Source organism: Corvus hawaiiensis, chromosome 11 (genome assembly GCF_020740725.1).
Source record: "Corvus hawaiiensis isolate bCorHaw1 chromosome 11, bCorHaw1.pri.cur, whole genome shotgun sequence".
Classification (NCBI taxonomy): Eukaryota; Metazoa; Chordata; class Aves; order Passeriformes; family Corvidae; genus Corvus; species Corvus hawaiiensis.
Window position 1 is genome coordinate 23538271 of NC_063223.1, and position 16727 is coordinate 23554997.

A 16727-nucleotide genomic window follows, 5' to 3' on the forward strand; every position below is an offset into this window, starting at 1 on the left:
ATTGGGTAGACCCATTCTCACAGAATTTGTGACAGTGCTACAGACCCTGCTACCTGCCTGCTGTAACAAACTTACCATGTATGTACACAAAGACACACACCCGTGCATGTATATACCTGTGGCTATACACACCCACCAGATAAATCCATAAATATATATAACTTTATATATATTTATAAACATACATCTATAAAATCCTTCTATAGACACACAGCTATAGAAACAAGCCCCTCGACTGCCGTCGCTACACTTGGCACTCAAGCAGTGGTGGGCTGGGGTTAAAAGCTCACTGGAGAACCAGTCAGCCCCACTGGTTCTCTGCTGTTAACCAGTCAGCCCCACTCCTTGGCTGTAACACCACACAAGCCATGCCAAGCTTAAATGCAGTTTCAATAAAACTGCAGAATCAATGAACAGTGAGAACACAGACATAATGTATCTACATTTTGGTAATGCACTTAAGCAAGTGCCTTACAAAACCTCTTTTGCCTGACCAGGTTGGTTTGGATGCAAGTGCTGCCACGCACCTGAACACAACAGAAGAGATAAAAACGTCATGGCAGAGTAGCAACAAAATGCGGTGTTTTGATTATACAGACAGGTGTGAAACTTCTCTTACACCCAAGAAAACTTTAGCAAGGTACATCAGAAAACCAGCATGGAGAGCACGTGGATTGGTGCTCGCTTCATTTCTTAAACTGAATGAGAGAAGGGGGTTAACTTACAGATGGACGTGAGAATGAAGTTAGCAAACCAGTGGTCAAATGTTCCAAGGGATGTGGGACATGAAGGACAGACGTGTGCCTCAGTGGCCATGATGGGTTTCTCAGGACAACTTGTATCCCCCATATCACACTGCACAACAAAATGAGGTTTGTTCATATTTCCAGAATCTCTAATGGAATGGACCCTGCACTGAAGGTGCCAGCACTGACCCTGCCATGAGCTGTGCCTTCAGAAAAAACACAGCTGGAGAAGGAGTACCTTGAGTGATGGATATGCCTGACCCAGCCAAGCTTTTCTGGGGAGTCTGCAGGTGAAGCACTACAGACAGGCTCTACCATTCCTGCTACATCTAACCAACAGGATACAGACATTCACCAGGAAACATCCTACGTCACAGCACGAACGCTGATTTGGCAAGAATTAAACTGTCACTGATGGGCAGGAAAAATGGGGAACTAGAATCCATGTTTAGTGTTAGCACAGCCCTTCCGGAGCATCTTCTGGAGGCACCACTGAGCTGTGCCTCCAATGGAATTTTAGGCTGCACTGGAGTGAAGGCATGTGACAAGCCATGGAAACATGGGCAAAACCAAGAGATTGATTTTGAAAAGGTGAAATACATACTTTGGGAGGAAAGGAAACTCAGAACAGAGACTCAAGAGAAACGACTCTGAACACAGAATCACAGAGGGACATTTCCATCCAGGAGTGGAGAACAAATCAGACTTATTTCCTGAAATCAGATAGAAATGCCAAAGCTTTTGTTTGGCTTTGTTAATGGGGAGCTGAAGAGAAGGAAGTGTTCTGTGATGTTCTGTCAAGACTGAAGATTAAACAATTATGGGAGTGGAAAGAAAAGTCAAAATAGCAGACAGGAGGAGCTGACAGTTCTATAAGGAAAACAACAAAAAGTGTCCTGGTTCTATGACCACAGAGAATTGGCAACGCCTATGAGTATCTGAAGAAACAAAAATCCCAGGGCTACAGTAGACTTCAGGCAATACACAAGGATACAATGCCAAATGAAATGGGAGTCGGGCTCAAGCTGAGGAGCATGAAGGGCTTTCACATTACAAAGACTCAGATTGTGGAGCAGTTTCTTAAGGCAAATGATGGTTGGTTGAACAAGTGCTTGAGACATTTAAAACAAGACTGGACAAAACATGGGTAAAACTCCACAAAACATCTTCTAACTCATCCACAGTGAGAATTTCTTAATTTCTATCTCTGTGTTTGTGCTCAGCTACAGACAAGGAGGCACTTAGTCCTGCTGACTCATGAATTCAATGAGACATTTCCTGAGGTACAACATGAGGTTTCATTTGGAATAGCCAATTATTTGCTGACCCAGAGCTGCTGGCATCGAGGAGCAGCAGCTCAACGCAGTGAGGGGATAATCTTCCTTGTGCAATGAGCCCACTGTTTCACACAGGAGTAACTATGAAGACTAAGGCTGAGGCTGGTGAGTTACTTCAGAGGAAGGGCTCTACCTCTTGAGATGTCTCTGCGCCTGCCGAGACAGCCGAGCAGGGAGCTGGGAGCTGCTGGCCCAGTGGCTGGGAAAGATCAGGCTGGAGCTGCAGCAGAGCAGAGGACTGGAGAGGCAGGCCAGGGTCTATGGGGACAGGTGGGGCAGCCGTGGCAAGGCTGCCATGGACCTGGGGAACACCTTCGCGAGCGACGCAGGGCGGCACCAGTTCTGGCTGCAGCTGCAGTGGCGGTGACATGACCATCGAGGGTTGCACCGGCAGCACAGGCACCTGGGCTCCAGCTTCCAGAGCAAACTGAGTGTGTCCAGGCATGGGCTGCAACACAATGAGAGCTGTTAGCACACACCTCCGCTCCAAGGGCTCAGGACATATGTGACAAGGTAGCAAAGTCACCGGCATTCACGAAGGAAGGACTCAAACTCTGCAGTGCGACTGGGCTTGGGTGCTCTCAGTAACTACTACAGAGATTAAACTTCCTCTGAAATAACCAAATAAAAACTAAGGATTCTTTCTGAACGATTATGACAACGTGCATTGCTCAGGGACTAGTTTATTAGTAGGGACAAAGGCAGCTTTTCCTAAGAAATGAAAAATCACAGACTTCCAGAATGGTTTGTGTTGGAAGGAACCTCAAAGCTTGTCTCATTCCAGCCCCTGCCATGGGCAGGGACACCTTTCACTATCCCCAGGGTGCTCCAAGCCCTGTCCAACCTGGCCTGAAACACTTCCAGGGATGGGGCAGCTGCAGCTTCTCCGGGAAACCTGTGCCAAGGCCTCACTACCCTCACAGCCAAGAATTTCTTCCCCATATCCCATCTAACCCTGCCCTCTGGCAGTGGAAAGCCATTCATTCCCCCTTGTCCTGGCATTCCATCCCTTGTCCCAAGTCCCTCTCCATCTCTCCTGGAGCCCCTTTAGGCCCTGGAAGGGGTTTTGAGGTCTCCCTGGAGCCTTCCCTTCTCCAGGTGAGCATCCCCAGCTCTCCCAGCCTGGCTCCAGAACAGGGGGGCTCCAGCCCTCGGAGCAGCTCCACGGCCTCCTCTGGACTTGCTTCAAGATCTTAGGTGATGAATTCATTTTCCTGAATACTTTGCTCTGCTTTCAACAAGCCCACACTCTCCATGCAGAGAAAAACACACTCTACCCATAACCTAACTTAGGATATTTTAAAAAATCTGCCATGTATGTAGAACCAGGACCTGGTACAAATGACACCATTAACTCATTTTCACCGAACATACACCAGTGTCCTACTTCAGTTTAGTGCAGTTTACACACTGAAGTCATAGTTTAACCCTTGATGTGCCAAGCCCCAAGACCCCAATCCTGCCAACATTTCCATGTGGATGGAGGGAGTTTCATTTATCTCAGTGGATTTCTCCAGGGCATTAAAATAACTCGAGTGCGTAAGCGCTTGGTGGGAACCAGACCGAGGCGACAGGATGCCAGCTACCTTAGAGACTGGGTTGTTATTCTGCATAACAGTCCTTCTGAGCTGTACATTTAAAAACAGAACGTTCTCCTTTTAGGTACATCATGTATTTTTCCAGGGGGACTGAGCTTGTGGGAAGAGGAAGAAGGAAAGAAAGGAGCATATGGAAGAAAAAAGACTTTTAGTACTAGGTAAAAGTGTGCCCAATTTTTACTTTTTTTGAAGTATCACCACAGAGAGACTTAAGGCTATTGGAAAATACATTAAAAAAAAAGTAAGACTCAGATGAGAACTAGGCCACATGATTTCATTGCTGCATGCTCTCTGCAGGTTCTGGGTATGAGCTGAAACTATTATTCCAGGTTTTAATGTGGATAAACATAAAGACAGGATGTGCTTCACAACACCTCAGAGTTACATGGCTGCCCAAGGGGGGGGTGGTTAGACTGACAATTGTGGTGTAATGCCACTGAAGGGTGGTTCTATTTTAAATCTTATTTAACTAAAATAATTCACAAAATATTTTGATATCAAATCACAGAATCACAGAATTTTCTGACTTGAAAAGGATCCACAAGGATCATCAAGTCCAACTCCTCAGTGAATGGCCCATACAGACATACCCAGGCAAAACAAAACTCAGAGGTGCTAAACATCAACTGTGAAAACAGCACAGCATTATACACAGAAATACCTCTCCATTAGAAGTCTTCTGATCAGAACAATGTATTTTAAAATATTCCTCGGCACATCATAATAGCTATTTTCTATCCTAAATTCTTCCATATACAACTTTTCCACACATATTTGATTGCTAATGACTGTGTCAGGATGGTTTGGGAATATCAGCTCTCCAGCTCTGGTATTTGCCATGCTCACTGCACCTAATTCCTTCTAAAGCCACAGGGAACACTGAGTAACATTCCCAGGCTCCATGCTCCTGACATTCTCAATGACAGTAATTCTGTACCAAATATACAGCTAAAGAGAGAAATTTAAAAACTATGTACTGCTCTGACAATGCCATGACATGGCAGGTTGGGATGGGATGTCACAAATTTTAATCAGTGTGTTATGGTGAAGGAATCTGGCAGAATACAGACTTTCCAAATGCTGTTATTAACAGATCGAATGCCCTCTCCTGCTTTGGTCAGACTGTGTTTCACGTTGACATACCACAGATGTGGTGAGAGAAGTATTTACAGACTGTCGATTTAGAGTCCTGAGGCAGTTTCTGTGTAAATACTGCTAACACTTGAGCTCCGTTTATGCTCCATTTCTTTCAAGTGGGGGAAAGGGTCTGCAGGAGAATCCATCCCCACCCTGCAGGTCTGACAGTGCTCTTCCACTCCAGAGTCATTGCCAGACAGCCACGTCCCTGTTTTGAAGATGTTCTACATCAAAACAACTCCACTGCTCCCGCCAGCTCCCCCGTATTCTGCTGTGTGTACCCAGCAGCCCCTGCATCCCACACAGACCAGGGCACAGGCACTGGCAAGGCTTGGCATGCCCTCCTGGGCCAGGAGAACCACAGCTCACACCTCCCCGGGTTTGAGACAGAGAAGGAAGAGGGAATTCAGAAAGTGCTCCTGTTCATTCGCTGTCCAAAGTCTGTCGGACTATGCCCTATACCCCGGATAACTCCTGTCCCTGGGGGAAGACATCACCCACTACCCCACAGCTCACAGCTCCAGCCACCACCTCCAGAACTGAGGTCAAGAAGTCATCCAAACATCTCAAAACCAAGGATTAATGCTTGTGAGGAAGAGAGCCTCAGGAACGGCTGTGCCACGGAGCGCCCTGCGGAACGCGGCCCCGCGGATTTACCTGGTGAGCCGCCCCCGGAGCAGCCAGAGCCGGCTCGGGAGGGTGGATTATGCTCGGCTGCAGCGCCGGAGGAGGAGGCGGCGGCAGCTGCGGCTGGGACACGGCCTGAGAGCTCTGCGTGTGGTGGGGCGAGGGCGCGTCGCTCGGCAGCATCTGCTGGAAGGCGCTCTGGAACACGGGCTGCTGCGGCAGCGGTGGCACGGCGGCGTGCGGCGGCAGCGTGGGCACCCCCGGCGGGGCCACGGCCAGCAACGGGATGGTGGCCGCCGGCATGTTTGGCACTATGGGCTGGCAGGGCAGGACCAAGGAAGCCACGGTGGTGTGAGGCAGGTTGACGGCCTGCATGGGCAGGGCAGGGGAGTTGGGCGCCATGGGCAGTGTGGGGTTCATGGGCAGGCTGGGCAGGATCACGGCTGGAGCAAAGTACTGAGAGGGAGCAGGAATGGGGGGCACGTTTGCAGCAGGTATGTCAGAGAGGTTTGGAGGGAGGCTGTCAAGCCCTGCCAGAGGAGTAATTGCAGGAATGACAGGAAACTGAGGAATCTGAAAAAAATATAATATCGCATAAATGGCCCATGTTTTCACTGACGGTATAAAGCAGTTTCATTTGCCACAAAAGTCCCTATAAAAACCACCTGTGCCATGAGGATAATTATGTCTGTTTGTTAATCACTTCCATTCATTCCCTGAGGATCACAAACAGTAATAAAAACTGATTTATGCTTAAATCATTAGTAAAAGCAAAAAAAAAAAAAAAATTCATTTGTGGGGGACGTTTTTATACCTTAGAAGCTTAAAACTACTTCTAACACCAGCCCGAAGCCTTCAAGCAACATCCTAATTAAAAGCTGCTTTCATTTTAACAGAAATTGAAAGGAATTGGGCCAGACCTAACGCAAAACTCTTTCATGCAAAATTAAGTGAGGCAATTTAAACCCTTGTTTTCAAACAAACTGCAACTCAGGCAGCACAGAAGAGCCCAGAAAAAGGGTTTTACAATCAAAACCTCCCAGTGATGAAGCAGACATTGGCATGACGGCAGCAGCTTGCTCCTGCCCTTTGGCACAAGCTGCTTCACATCATGGTGCCTGTCACTACCAAGCACAGTGACAGCACCATCCACCCTACCAGGCCAAGGGAAGAGTTTGTACCTGCTCCAGAGAACAGAACCAGAACAGAACGACACAGACAGGGACGGCAGGTGTTGGGGGAAGTGGTGAAGTCAGGAGGTCAGAAATTAGAAAAAAAAAAATGGGCAACTGCTCATGCTCTCAAGCCTGGGAGGGAGAAGAGATTGTGCCAGAGGTGACAGTACAAAAGACCAAACCAAAACAACCCCCAAAAAAATTATTGCCATTTTGGAACTGCCATTAACTGCATGGCACAGGGTTGGGCCATGGAGATTTCTGATTCACCAAACAAGTAAAGAAAATACACGGAATCAGGAAAAAGCAATAATATTCTTATCGCCTAATTAAACTGGCATGCAGTCAAAATAGCCACACAAAACCTGCAAATCATGTTAATTATTAGCTGGAAAGTTCTCCTCAAACGGATGCGCTCACACGCCGGCTCCCAGCGCGTTACCTGGGAAGGGGCCACGGGCGGGAGCTGCGGCACGGTGGAGATCTGCAGGGGCTTCAGGGGGCTGCTGCTGGCCGCCACCGGCGAGCCCTGCGACGGGAACTGCGGCAGCAGGTGGGGCGCCGGCGGCATCGGGCACACGGGCTGGCTGCTGAGCACCTGCTGCAGCGACGCTGGCTGCGACATGGGCTGCTGCTGCGAGGGACAAGAAGCAAAAAAGGCTATTGCTGGTGTGCTACAAAGAGCCAGATGGCCGGCCACGCTTCCCGCTTCTCTCCAGCTCACTGCCAGGACAGGCCGGGCGCGTGCAGCACAGAACCACAGGCTCATTAAGGCTGGAAAACACCTCTAAGATCACTGAGTCCAACCACTAACCCAGCACTAAAACATGTCCCCATGTGCCACATCAAGACGTTTTTTGAACACTTCAAGGGTTGGTGACTCCCCCACTCCCCTGGGTAGCCTATTCCAATGCTTAACCACTCTTTCAAGTGAAGAAAACTTCCCCAGTATCCAACCTAAACCTTCCCTAGCACAGCTTGAGGTCATTTTCTCTCATCCTGTCCCTGTTCTCTGGGAGCAGAGCCCAATCCCCCTGGCTGTCCCCTCCTGTCAGGGAGTTGTGCAGAGCCATAAGGTCCCCCCTGAACCACCTCCTCTCCAGGCTGAGCCCCTTTCCCAGCTCCCTCAGCCGCTCCTGGTGCCCCAGCCCCTTCCTCACCTCCATTCCCTGCCCTGGTCACACTCCAGCCCATCAGGACATGCTAAAGCAGGGACAGCTCCCAGCAGAGACTGGCACTCTTAATTCAAACACTGCACAGGAGCCCATGCTTAAAACACATTTAAATGCAAGGTATATTACCTAAAATGACATGTGCTGGCTGTCTTGGAGAGGTTATTTGTAATTACTCAGATTCTTTAAATCCCAGAGATTGTTCCAGTGGGCCCTGTGAAATCCCCACCCACTAACTTCCCCATTGCAGTTAATACCCAGCTCATCCTGGCAAGCAGAAGCCACTACATAATGGAGCAGGCATGGAAAGTACAACACTTATTATCTGAGACACAATAATCCACAATAATTGCAGTAAAAGCTAGGTTCCAGTTATTTCTGATGTACTGTAGTGACAATGTGGTAGTCAAAAAAGTAGCTTTAATTTTCCCAGGGAAAGTATTGCCCCCCTGGCCTGCCAGGCTTTGGGCAGCAGAATAGAGAGAAGAAGTTGCATTAAAGCTGGAAATCATCAGCATTTGACGTGCTAGTGGTATCTTCAGTTCCTCTCATCAGTTCTGGAAGTACTTTAAAAACCCTTCTGGTTCAAAAGGATGACTCTGAGGCATAGGCTGGCTCAGGGTGACCTACTTGGGACCACAGGGCTGGTGGCTTCACCAGGCCCTGCAGCACACAGAATCTCTGCCACCTCATGTTTTGGGAAAGAGGTGGCATCTTCCCAGTTACAACCCCAAACCCAAGGGAACAGCAGTGCGGGGGCTGGCCTGGCTCTGCTGATGGGACAGAGCAAACCAGCTGAGGTGGAGGCACCTGAAGGCTGCCTGAGGGATGGGGGAGATCCCACCTGGGATGGGGGGACCCCACTCACTCCATGGAGGAACTCCTGCCAGACCAAGCCTGAGCTCTGGGGTGGAGCAGCCACATGCCCACGGCACTGGGCTGAGCTCATAAAGCTGCTGGTTCCCAGTGCCTGCTCCACTCTCTGCCCCAGCTGGGTTAATCTGCAGCTCAGACAGCTGCCCACAGCTCACCAAGGAGACAGAGGGCACCGGCACGTGTGGCTCAGCGACCGGAAACGCTGCATCACTGCGGCAGAACTGCTGGGGAATGGAGCAGCTTCCTAAAACCTCCCTCTCAAACCCAGCTTGTGTCTTAGAAAATGCTTGTGAATTGGATAAGGCACAGGGAGGGGAAAATATCCAGGTAGATTAGGTAACTCTGCCTCATTATAACCTTAGCAAGTATAAATGCACAGACATCCAAACTGGAAAAATAAATAAAAGTTAGGAGATACAACACTGACCCCACATGTGTGATCCGCCAGTGTATATTGATACAAGATCAATGCAATTCATTCTGTAGGCAGATGAATTTCTCACCCTAATTTCCCCTTCTTCTGCTGTCCTTCCCTACCCTCCTTAGCATGGACATTCACTGGACACTGCTGTCTCTGAGGCACATAGGTACTCTGGGAAGTTCTGCAGAGAAACTTGATCATTTTTACCTATTTTTGTAAAAATAACACTGTAAAAAGCCAGTGCCTTATTAGGCTTTCTGGAGAGATTAGAAAGCAAAGACAGACCGGTCATTAAATCCTTTTGTTGTCAGGGATAGAACTACTCCAAGAGACAGAAATGCTGTGAGAAAAGGGCATGTGAAAGAAATTAAGTTGGGTATTTACCCTACTATACCAAACCAGAATTTATTCATGGTGGAAAATAAACAACAGATTTGGAACTGTCAGCATAAAGATCCAGAGGCCAACAATGAGACCTGTGCAAATGGTGAGGTCCTAAATCTGCCTGAGTGTAAAATTTTTGGCTGAGAGAACTATGAGAATATCCCCACCCATTAGAAGAAAACCTGTTACATGACAAAACCTCACATAAGGGTATGTTTTTCAAGGAGACCAAATGACATTTCCCCATTATTGATGCTTTGAGAAGATTGCAGCAAGTTAGAAAAAACCTAAAGGCAACCTGTGAGATACATGTTGATAGAAGGCCTGGAGAGATATGGTTCATGCCAGTCACAAAGTATAGACACTCCCTGGCCCCTGCAGCAGTTTCTACTGAAAGAAGAGTTACCAAGCTTTTGGTAAATTCACCAAAATGAGCCACATGAATTGCCACATCCCACCAAACTGTGGCTGCATCCCTCACAAGAGCACCCCCCTCCACTGCTGGGGAGAGCCCCTTTGGAAATACCTTTGAGGAATGCAGGGTTTGAGGTGGGATTTGATAATTCAAAATGCTCAAGAGTTACTGTTTGGAGACAACTTGCAGAGAGCCAGACTGCTGTGGGAGATGGAGCTCCTGGCTGGGTGCCTGCACTGAACTGTGTTAACACTGTATTTGCACAACGCATCCAGCAGCGCTGCTGAGGATTCAGAGACAACAGTTACCAGGCTAAGAGTCTCTTTCTAAATGTTTAGAAAGGAGGCCACAAATAATAAAACAAAATTAATAAAATACTTGATTTTACACATCAAGACAGCACATTGATACCAATGCAAAGCTTCAGGCTGATGCTGGGAAGCCTTGATGGAAGACAAACTCTACCAAGACATGCCAAAGTGTGTTCATGACTGTTCTCAAGGCTGTTACTCATCCCTTAAGCCAAACACTCATTTCCCCATCCCTAAGACCCTCAAAATGCAATGGAACAGTTTCAAACACCTCAAACTCACTACAGGTATCACAGAGTCACAGGATGGCTGAGTTACAAGGGACCTTAAAAGCTTATCCTGTTTCCACCCCTGCCATGGGCAGGGACACCTTCCACTGTCCCAGGCTGCTCCAAGCCCCGTCCAGCCTGGCCTTGGGCACTGCCCGGGATCCAGGGGCAGCCCCAGCTGCTCTGGGCACCCTGTGTGAGCCAGAGCAGACACGGGGAAGGGGTGGGACGGGACAAGGTGCTCTCACCTGCTGGCCAGCTAGCACTGGTGGTGGCGGCTGCCCCAGCGGGAGCGAGGGGACGGTGGTGGGGACGACGGGGAACGGCATGGCCGGCTCCTGGTAGTGCTGGGGCACCACGGCGGGCGGCGCCGGCACCGCGGGCAGGACAGGCTGCGGAGAGACAGCGGCGTTAGGGAGGGCAGCCACCAGTAACGTGGGCCTCCACAACAGTGATCAGAATGGAACAGTTTTCAACTATGGCCAGGAGATTAAACACAGAATCACAGAATTCCAGAATGGTTTGGGTCGGAAGGGACCTTAAAGATCATCTCATTCCAGCCCCTGCCATGGACAACACCACCTTTCACTAATCCCAGGGTGCTCCCAGCCCCAATGTCCAGCCTGGCCTGGGACACTGCCAGGGATCCAGGGGCAGCCACAGCTGCTCTGGGAAACCTCTTCCAGGATCTCACTGCCCTCTCACAGGGAAGAATCTTTTCCCCATATCCCATCCAGCCCTGCCCTCTGGCACTGGGAAGCCATTCCCTGTGTCCTGTCCCACCATCCCTTGTTCCCAGGCCCTCTCCAGCTCTCCTGGAGCCTCTTTAGGCACTGCAAGGGGTTCCAAGGTCTCCCTAGAGCCTTCTCTTCTCCAGGCTCACCAGCCCCAGCTCTCCCAGGCTATCTCCAGAGCACAAAGGCTCCAGCCCTTGGAGAATCTTTGTGGCTTCCTTTGGATCACTCCAGCAGGTCTGTGTCCTTCTAGTGCTCCACTGCAGCTCAGTGCCAAGAGATTGATAAGGAACTGAGCAGGTCACCATCCACAGAGGTGAGCGAGGAATACATAAAGAGACCCCTGGAATCCATGTCCTCTGGGAACAAGAGTATAAATGATAATATGAAATACAACCCAGGATACAGAATTATTTGAAAAAGCTTTGGACTTACTGCAGAGGGCTGCTGGTAGTGGCTGAGCTGCGGGAGGCTGTGGGGCACGGCCTGGCCCTCACTCAGGGGGGGGCTGTACACCCGCTGGATGGCCGGAGGCACCGCGTCCGGCAGCGACGAGTAGATGACACTTTGCTGGCTGCTCTGGGAGTCAGAATAAACAGTGGAACCCTGGCCGCTGTCAAACGTGCTGTCAGCTGCAAGAACAGTCATTTTTATTAAAAGCTCAACAACTCCAAATGTTCAAGTAATGACTTTAGAGCAAGGTCGCCATGGTTTATGTAATTAGCACTTTTACTACTCTCACCCTTTTGTTATATAAATAAATTATACAACACCAGTGTTATTCCCTACAAAAGGCACACACTGCTTCTCTTAAGCCAAAACCCATCCCTGTGGATTTCTGTGCACACTGATATTTTAGGCACATTAGTATTTCCTTTAAAGGGCATAAGGTTGACATTAAGAATTGCAGATGTTTATAGATTTTGTAGGATGAAAGGAGAGGAAACCCCAATTGTCATGTTCAGAGCAGATCACAGGGTCTTTTAGAGTTCAAGCTTCCAGGGATGCACTGACTTTAACACTGCTTTTATTAGCAGCAATGAAAATTACAGAATTCTTTATGCTGTATGATTTTAGTCCAGCAAGCGATGCCCTGCTTGAGTGTAGTGCAACTGAAGGTCAGACACAAACCCATGTGCAGGTTCCAGTGAGTTTGGCACACTCAGAGCTCTGTGGGAGTTTCTTGTGGAGCATTTGCCCAGTTAACCTGTGGAACTGCACAGCTACAGGCACTGGGCAAGCACTGGGTCCTTTATCAACTGGAAATATTGGCATTACTGATTTTAAAATGTCTTTTCATGACTTTTAAAGTGGTAAAGTACAAGTGCCCAGCTCTGTTTGAGCCTAAGTTACTGCTTTCTCCACTTGAGAAAGGAAGTGAGACAACCAGACTGCAACTGGACGTATCCCAAGTACAAACAGCCTCTAATAGGGATTTAAAATTCAAAAATGAAAGAAAACATCAACACAGTTTAAAAAACCATCTGAAGTTACAGCTAAGCTTAAATACTATTTCTTTTTCCAACACTTTCCATTGTCTCTTTTTTCCATATTCTAAATAAAGTTTTACTTATTTGGCTTTCAAATAAATTATTTTTTAATAGCACCAGAGATGACATTTCTCTTCAGTACTCCCAAACTATTCTCCCAACAGTTTTTTTTTTTCCAAAATTAAACTCCCCTCTCTTATTTATTCAGTTCATTTCTGAAGAGCCAACACAGCCCTATTCTCATTATGGGATTTCTGCTGCATACAAAATTCCATTTTATTACAAACAATTATTCAGGACCTCAAAGGAAAGAAAAAAGAGAGTCTAATGGTAGAGTGCTAAAGTAAAAGCTGTGAGTCAGTCTCAGGTTTTTATAGAATGTACATTGCACACATTAAGTTATTAATTTCCACTTTTACATTCCACCTCAAATTATATGAACGGGTACCACCCTAATTTACAGAGGTCCTATGCTAAGAAAATGTTCAAATAATCTGATGGCAAATTGTCAAATAATACCAAGTACTGGTTAAAAGTTGAGGAGGAGTAGGAAATAAATTGTGGGGCTTATATTTGTATAAAATTTTGCCAACTCATGTCCAGCAGAGCCATGCAGAGCCACAAGTCACTTCACTGCAGCACTAGAAACAGAGAGTCATAATTGCAGTGTTCCTCAAAGGAATTAGCATGAAATAAGTATATGATCCATAAAAATGAAATGAGCTCATTTTAGCTTCAGATAAAAAGCTTTGTGAATATGGCAATATTGTGAGTGTTATGCAAATGTGGCTATTTCTCATATAATGTAAAGGGACTTTTCCTGTACAGGCACACATGGATATTTCAGTACTCAAAGCAGACCTCAGTGTAGCCCTTTATACAATACCTGAATTGAAGCAGCAGCTGTGTCTTGCTAAAGGTAATGAATCTTTAACTTAAATGTGCTTCCATACAAGCCCAGAACAGTAAAAGAGAAACTCTATGATAATTGTTCAGTAGCAAAATATGCACATCAGATTTTATCAAAAAAGCTGTCTTGGAAAAAACAAAAGAACTCCCACAAAATTTCAAGTCTTCCAAGCTGGAAGGGCATTAAAGCTCATCCCATTCCACCCCCTGCCATGGGCAGGAACACCTTCCACTAGCCCAGCTGGCTCCAACCTGGCCCTGAACATTTCCACAGATGTAGCTAAAGTGTCTGGCAATGTTTCCTTCAAGATGTTTAAAAATACACACAGATCCAAATTTCAGTACCAGGGCTTGAGTCAGTAACAAAGGTGGATTTTAGGGGCCAGAACCAGGGCAGACTGAAGGGCTGGTAGATCAGTGACCCCCTACTCTGACCTGCCAGAGGGAAGATCAAACTGCCCATTACCAAAAGCCTCTGGCTTCAGGGCACGAGCTTGGGACAAAAGAGAGCCTGGGGGAACAAGGGTAAGCCCCTGACCATGACTTGAGGAGCCCCCAGGGATTACAATGCCAGTCCAGAGGTCCGGCTGGTGTTCCCAAGATGCCTGACCAAAACACAGCTGGTATTTCCCACAAAGCAGGGAAACCTTAAATTATATCATGTCACATCCAGAGATGGATTTTTTTTTTTCTGCTGCAGACCTTTGCACAGCGTCACAAAAAACTGCATGTGAGCCATCAAGAGTCACTCCAAAACACAAGTGCCTGCAGTGCCTTGGTTCAGTAAGGTCTGGTTTCCAATGAGCATTTCCACATGGCCAACATAATTTGAAAGAGCCACCAGTCACTTTGACCAGTTTGAATCACAGACTCATAAAATATTCCGAGTTGGAAGAGACCCACAAGGATCATCAATCAGTTTGGTGCCAATTCAATTTCTGCAGGCTCTGAAATCATGCTTTGCACAACCTTAAAAGTGTTGATCCCACCACCTGGCATAGAAAACATGCATTTTTTGTGTCGAGCAGCAGGTCTTGCTTTTCCATTTACAAATATGTTATGGTTTTGGCATTTATTGCTACCAAGGCAGAGTTATATAGAGATATCTATATAACATTGTTTTCTTGCACCTTCACTGCTTTCATAATTGTCATGCATCTGGTCCTGGATGCTTGTGGGTTTTGAGCTACTGTGCAAAATCACACAGTTCATCTGAGCTCCGATCATTGTGGGTTCCCCCCTCGGACATTCATCCCCGTGTGCCCCCAGAGCCAACACGGGACTTACACGCAACGGAGGTGATGCTGGTGGGCAGGTTCTGCTGGAAGGGGTGCTGGTCCGCCTCCGGCTCCTCAGGCTCCGACAGGATGTGGTGCCCCGTGTGGGAAAGGTAGGTGACCTGGACCTGCTGTGCCTGCGGTGCCTTCAGCTTCTCCAGGCACTCCGAGTCCCGCCGCTCCTCCGACTGCATCCTCGGCCAGATCCGCTCCCTCCTCCAGAGGATCAGCGCTACTCTGTCGCGTATGGACTTGGCCACGATCTTGAGATCGTTCTCGTGGAAAAACCCCGAGTCAATCTAGAGAGGAGGCACACACTCAGCACAGTCCCGTGCACGTGGCTGGGCACCACACGAGCACACACGCGATACTCAAACCTCTTCCTAATAAGAAAACATCATTTTGAAACAACATGAATTTATATAGGTTTATTTCTCACAAGAACAGGAACTCAAGAGCTTGATGGGGTGGGGCTCTTTTTCAGTAAAACTTCTATTCCTATTGCATTAAAAAACCCCAGGATGTAATTTCTAAGACCTGAATATGTACTGGCTCTAACCGTTCCCCACTAAACATCCATTGAGGAGAGCAAGTTTAATCACAGATGGGTTCCCCTCTTTTTTTTTTCTTTTCAATACTAAAAGAATAGACAAAACAGGAAAAAGAATCCCTGAACAATGCACCTGGAGTGAATCAAAGTGCCTCTAAATATGAATTTTTTGCCTTAACCTTTCCAGCACACAGCATTTTCTAAATTTCTCTGCTTGATAGTACAGCAAGTCATGAAGGACAAGATGTTAACAGAATTATGTCTCAAATTAACTTCTCTTAAATAGTGAAGTTAGTCAGTATTGATTGACTTCAACAAAGAAAAAGCAGACTGTTCCCACTTGATGGAAAGGGGGACAAGGCTTCTCAGAACTCAACTGCTCAACAGATAAAATGGAAATTTGTCTTCATACTATTTGTTTGCATAATCTCCTGCAGTGTAGAGTAAGAATTTTCGTTTAATAATGACCTACCAGAGCTTTGTCTGCTCTCCCTGCATTCTTAACATGCATATTCGACAGATTGAAAGCATTTACAACCATGGGGGAAATCTAGAAGCTTTCCTGCTTTGCTCTTGCCCAAACATAAGGCAGTTTCACATCTTAGATTTTCACTGCTAAAATTAATGGGTGCAAAGCAGCTTAAAACACAGCTTCATTTCAATGAAGCCATGCCCCTTTGCAGTACCCACTAGCTGGGAGAGCTAACTTCACTTTCCAAACCCACTAGAAGGTTTTGAGTTCCCTTTGCCCACATCCTTCAGGCAGGTGGGATTGCCTGACTACCAAAAACCCACCGGTAATGATAAATAATTCCCTGGACTCAGAAGGTCTCCTGCACTCTTCTCTTCCACAGCACATAAGGCAACAAATTGATGAAAGCACATGGCTTTGGTGTTCCACAATTCACAAGGACTAGAAAAAGACATTTAGGAATAAATGTTCCCCTTTTCTGCCCCTGCAACAGCCTCAGGTTTGAAAGCATTCCATAGGCAGTCACTTAGGTAAGTATTAATGTAGAATACAGATTTTAAAATTATTTGGGAATTATCTGGGAAAGGGTACAGTGTCACTGTAGTCTGGGCATGATCCTTTTAAATACACTTTTCACAAGAATTATTTCCTTTTCAAAACAGAACATCACAACTATGGACCAAGCAACCTAAGAACTTCAAAATTCCAAATATTGCCATCAATATTTAAATGCAAAATATAACAGCAAGTAATGGTACCAGAGCAATTTATAAACTAAATGAGGTCTGTAATGATATATTGCTGGAAAAACACTGGACCTACTGCAA

General features: G+C 47.0%; 1 protein-coding gene across 12 annotated transcripts in view; it reads right to left on the reverse strand.

Annotated features, from left to right (window-relative positions):
* Positions 1–16727, reverse strand: part of WNK2 (WNK lysine deficient protein kinase 2) — a 102962-nt gene that overhangs the window by 32644 nt on the left and 53591 nt on the right. For 9 of the 12 annotated variants that reach the window (XM_048316235.1, XM_048316237.1, XM_048316229.1 and 6 more), the window contains exons 7-12: positions 14889–15177; positions 11638–11834; positions 10717–10860; positions 7063–7254; positions 5476–6018; positions 2217–2531 (exon numbers count right to left, since the gene is read on the reverse strand). In XM_048316235.1, the coding sequence (XP_048172192.1) occupies positions 2217–2531; positions 5476–6018; positions 7063–7254; positions 10717–10860; positions 11638–11834; positions 14889–15177 (1680 nt within the window). The remainder of the gene's footprint in view (positions 1–2216; positions 2532–5475; positions 6019–7062; positions 7255–10716; positions 10861–11637; positions 11835–14888; positions 15178–16727) is intronic. The other 3 variants (XM_048316227.1, XM_048316233.1, XM_048316236.1) reach the window with 3 other exon arrangements.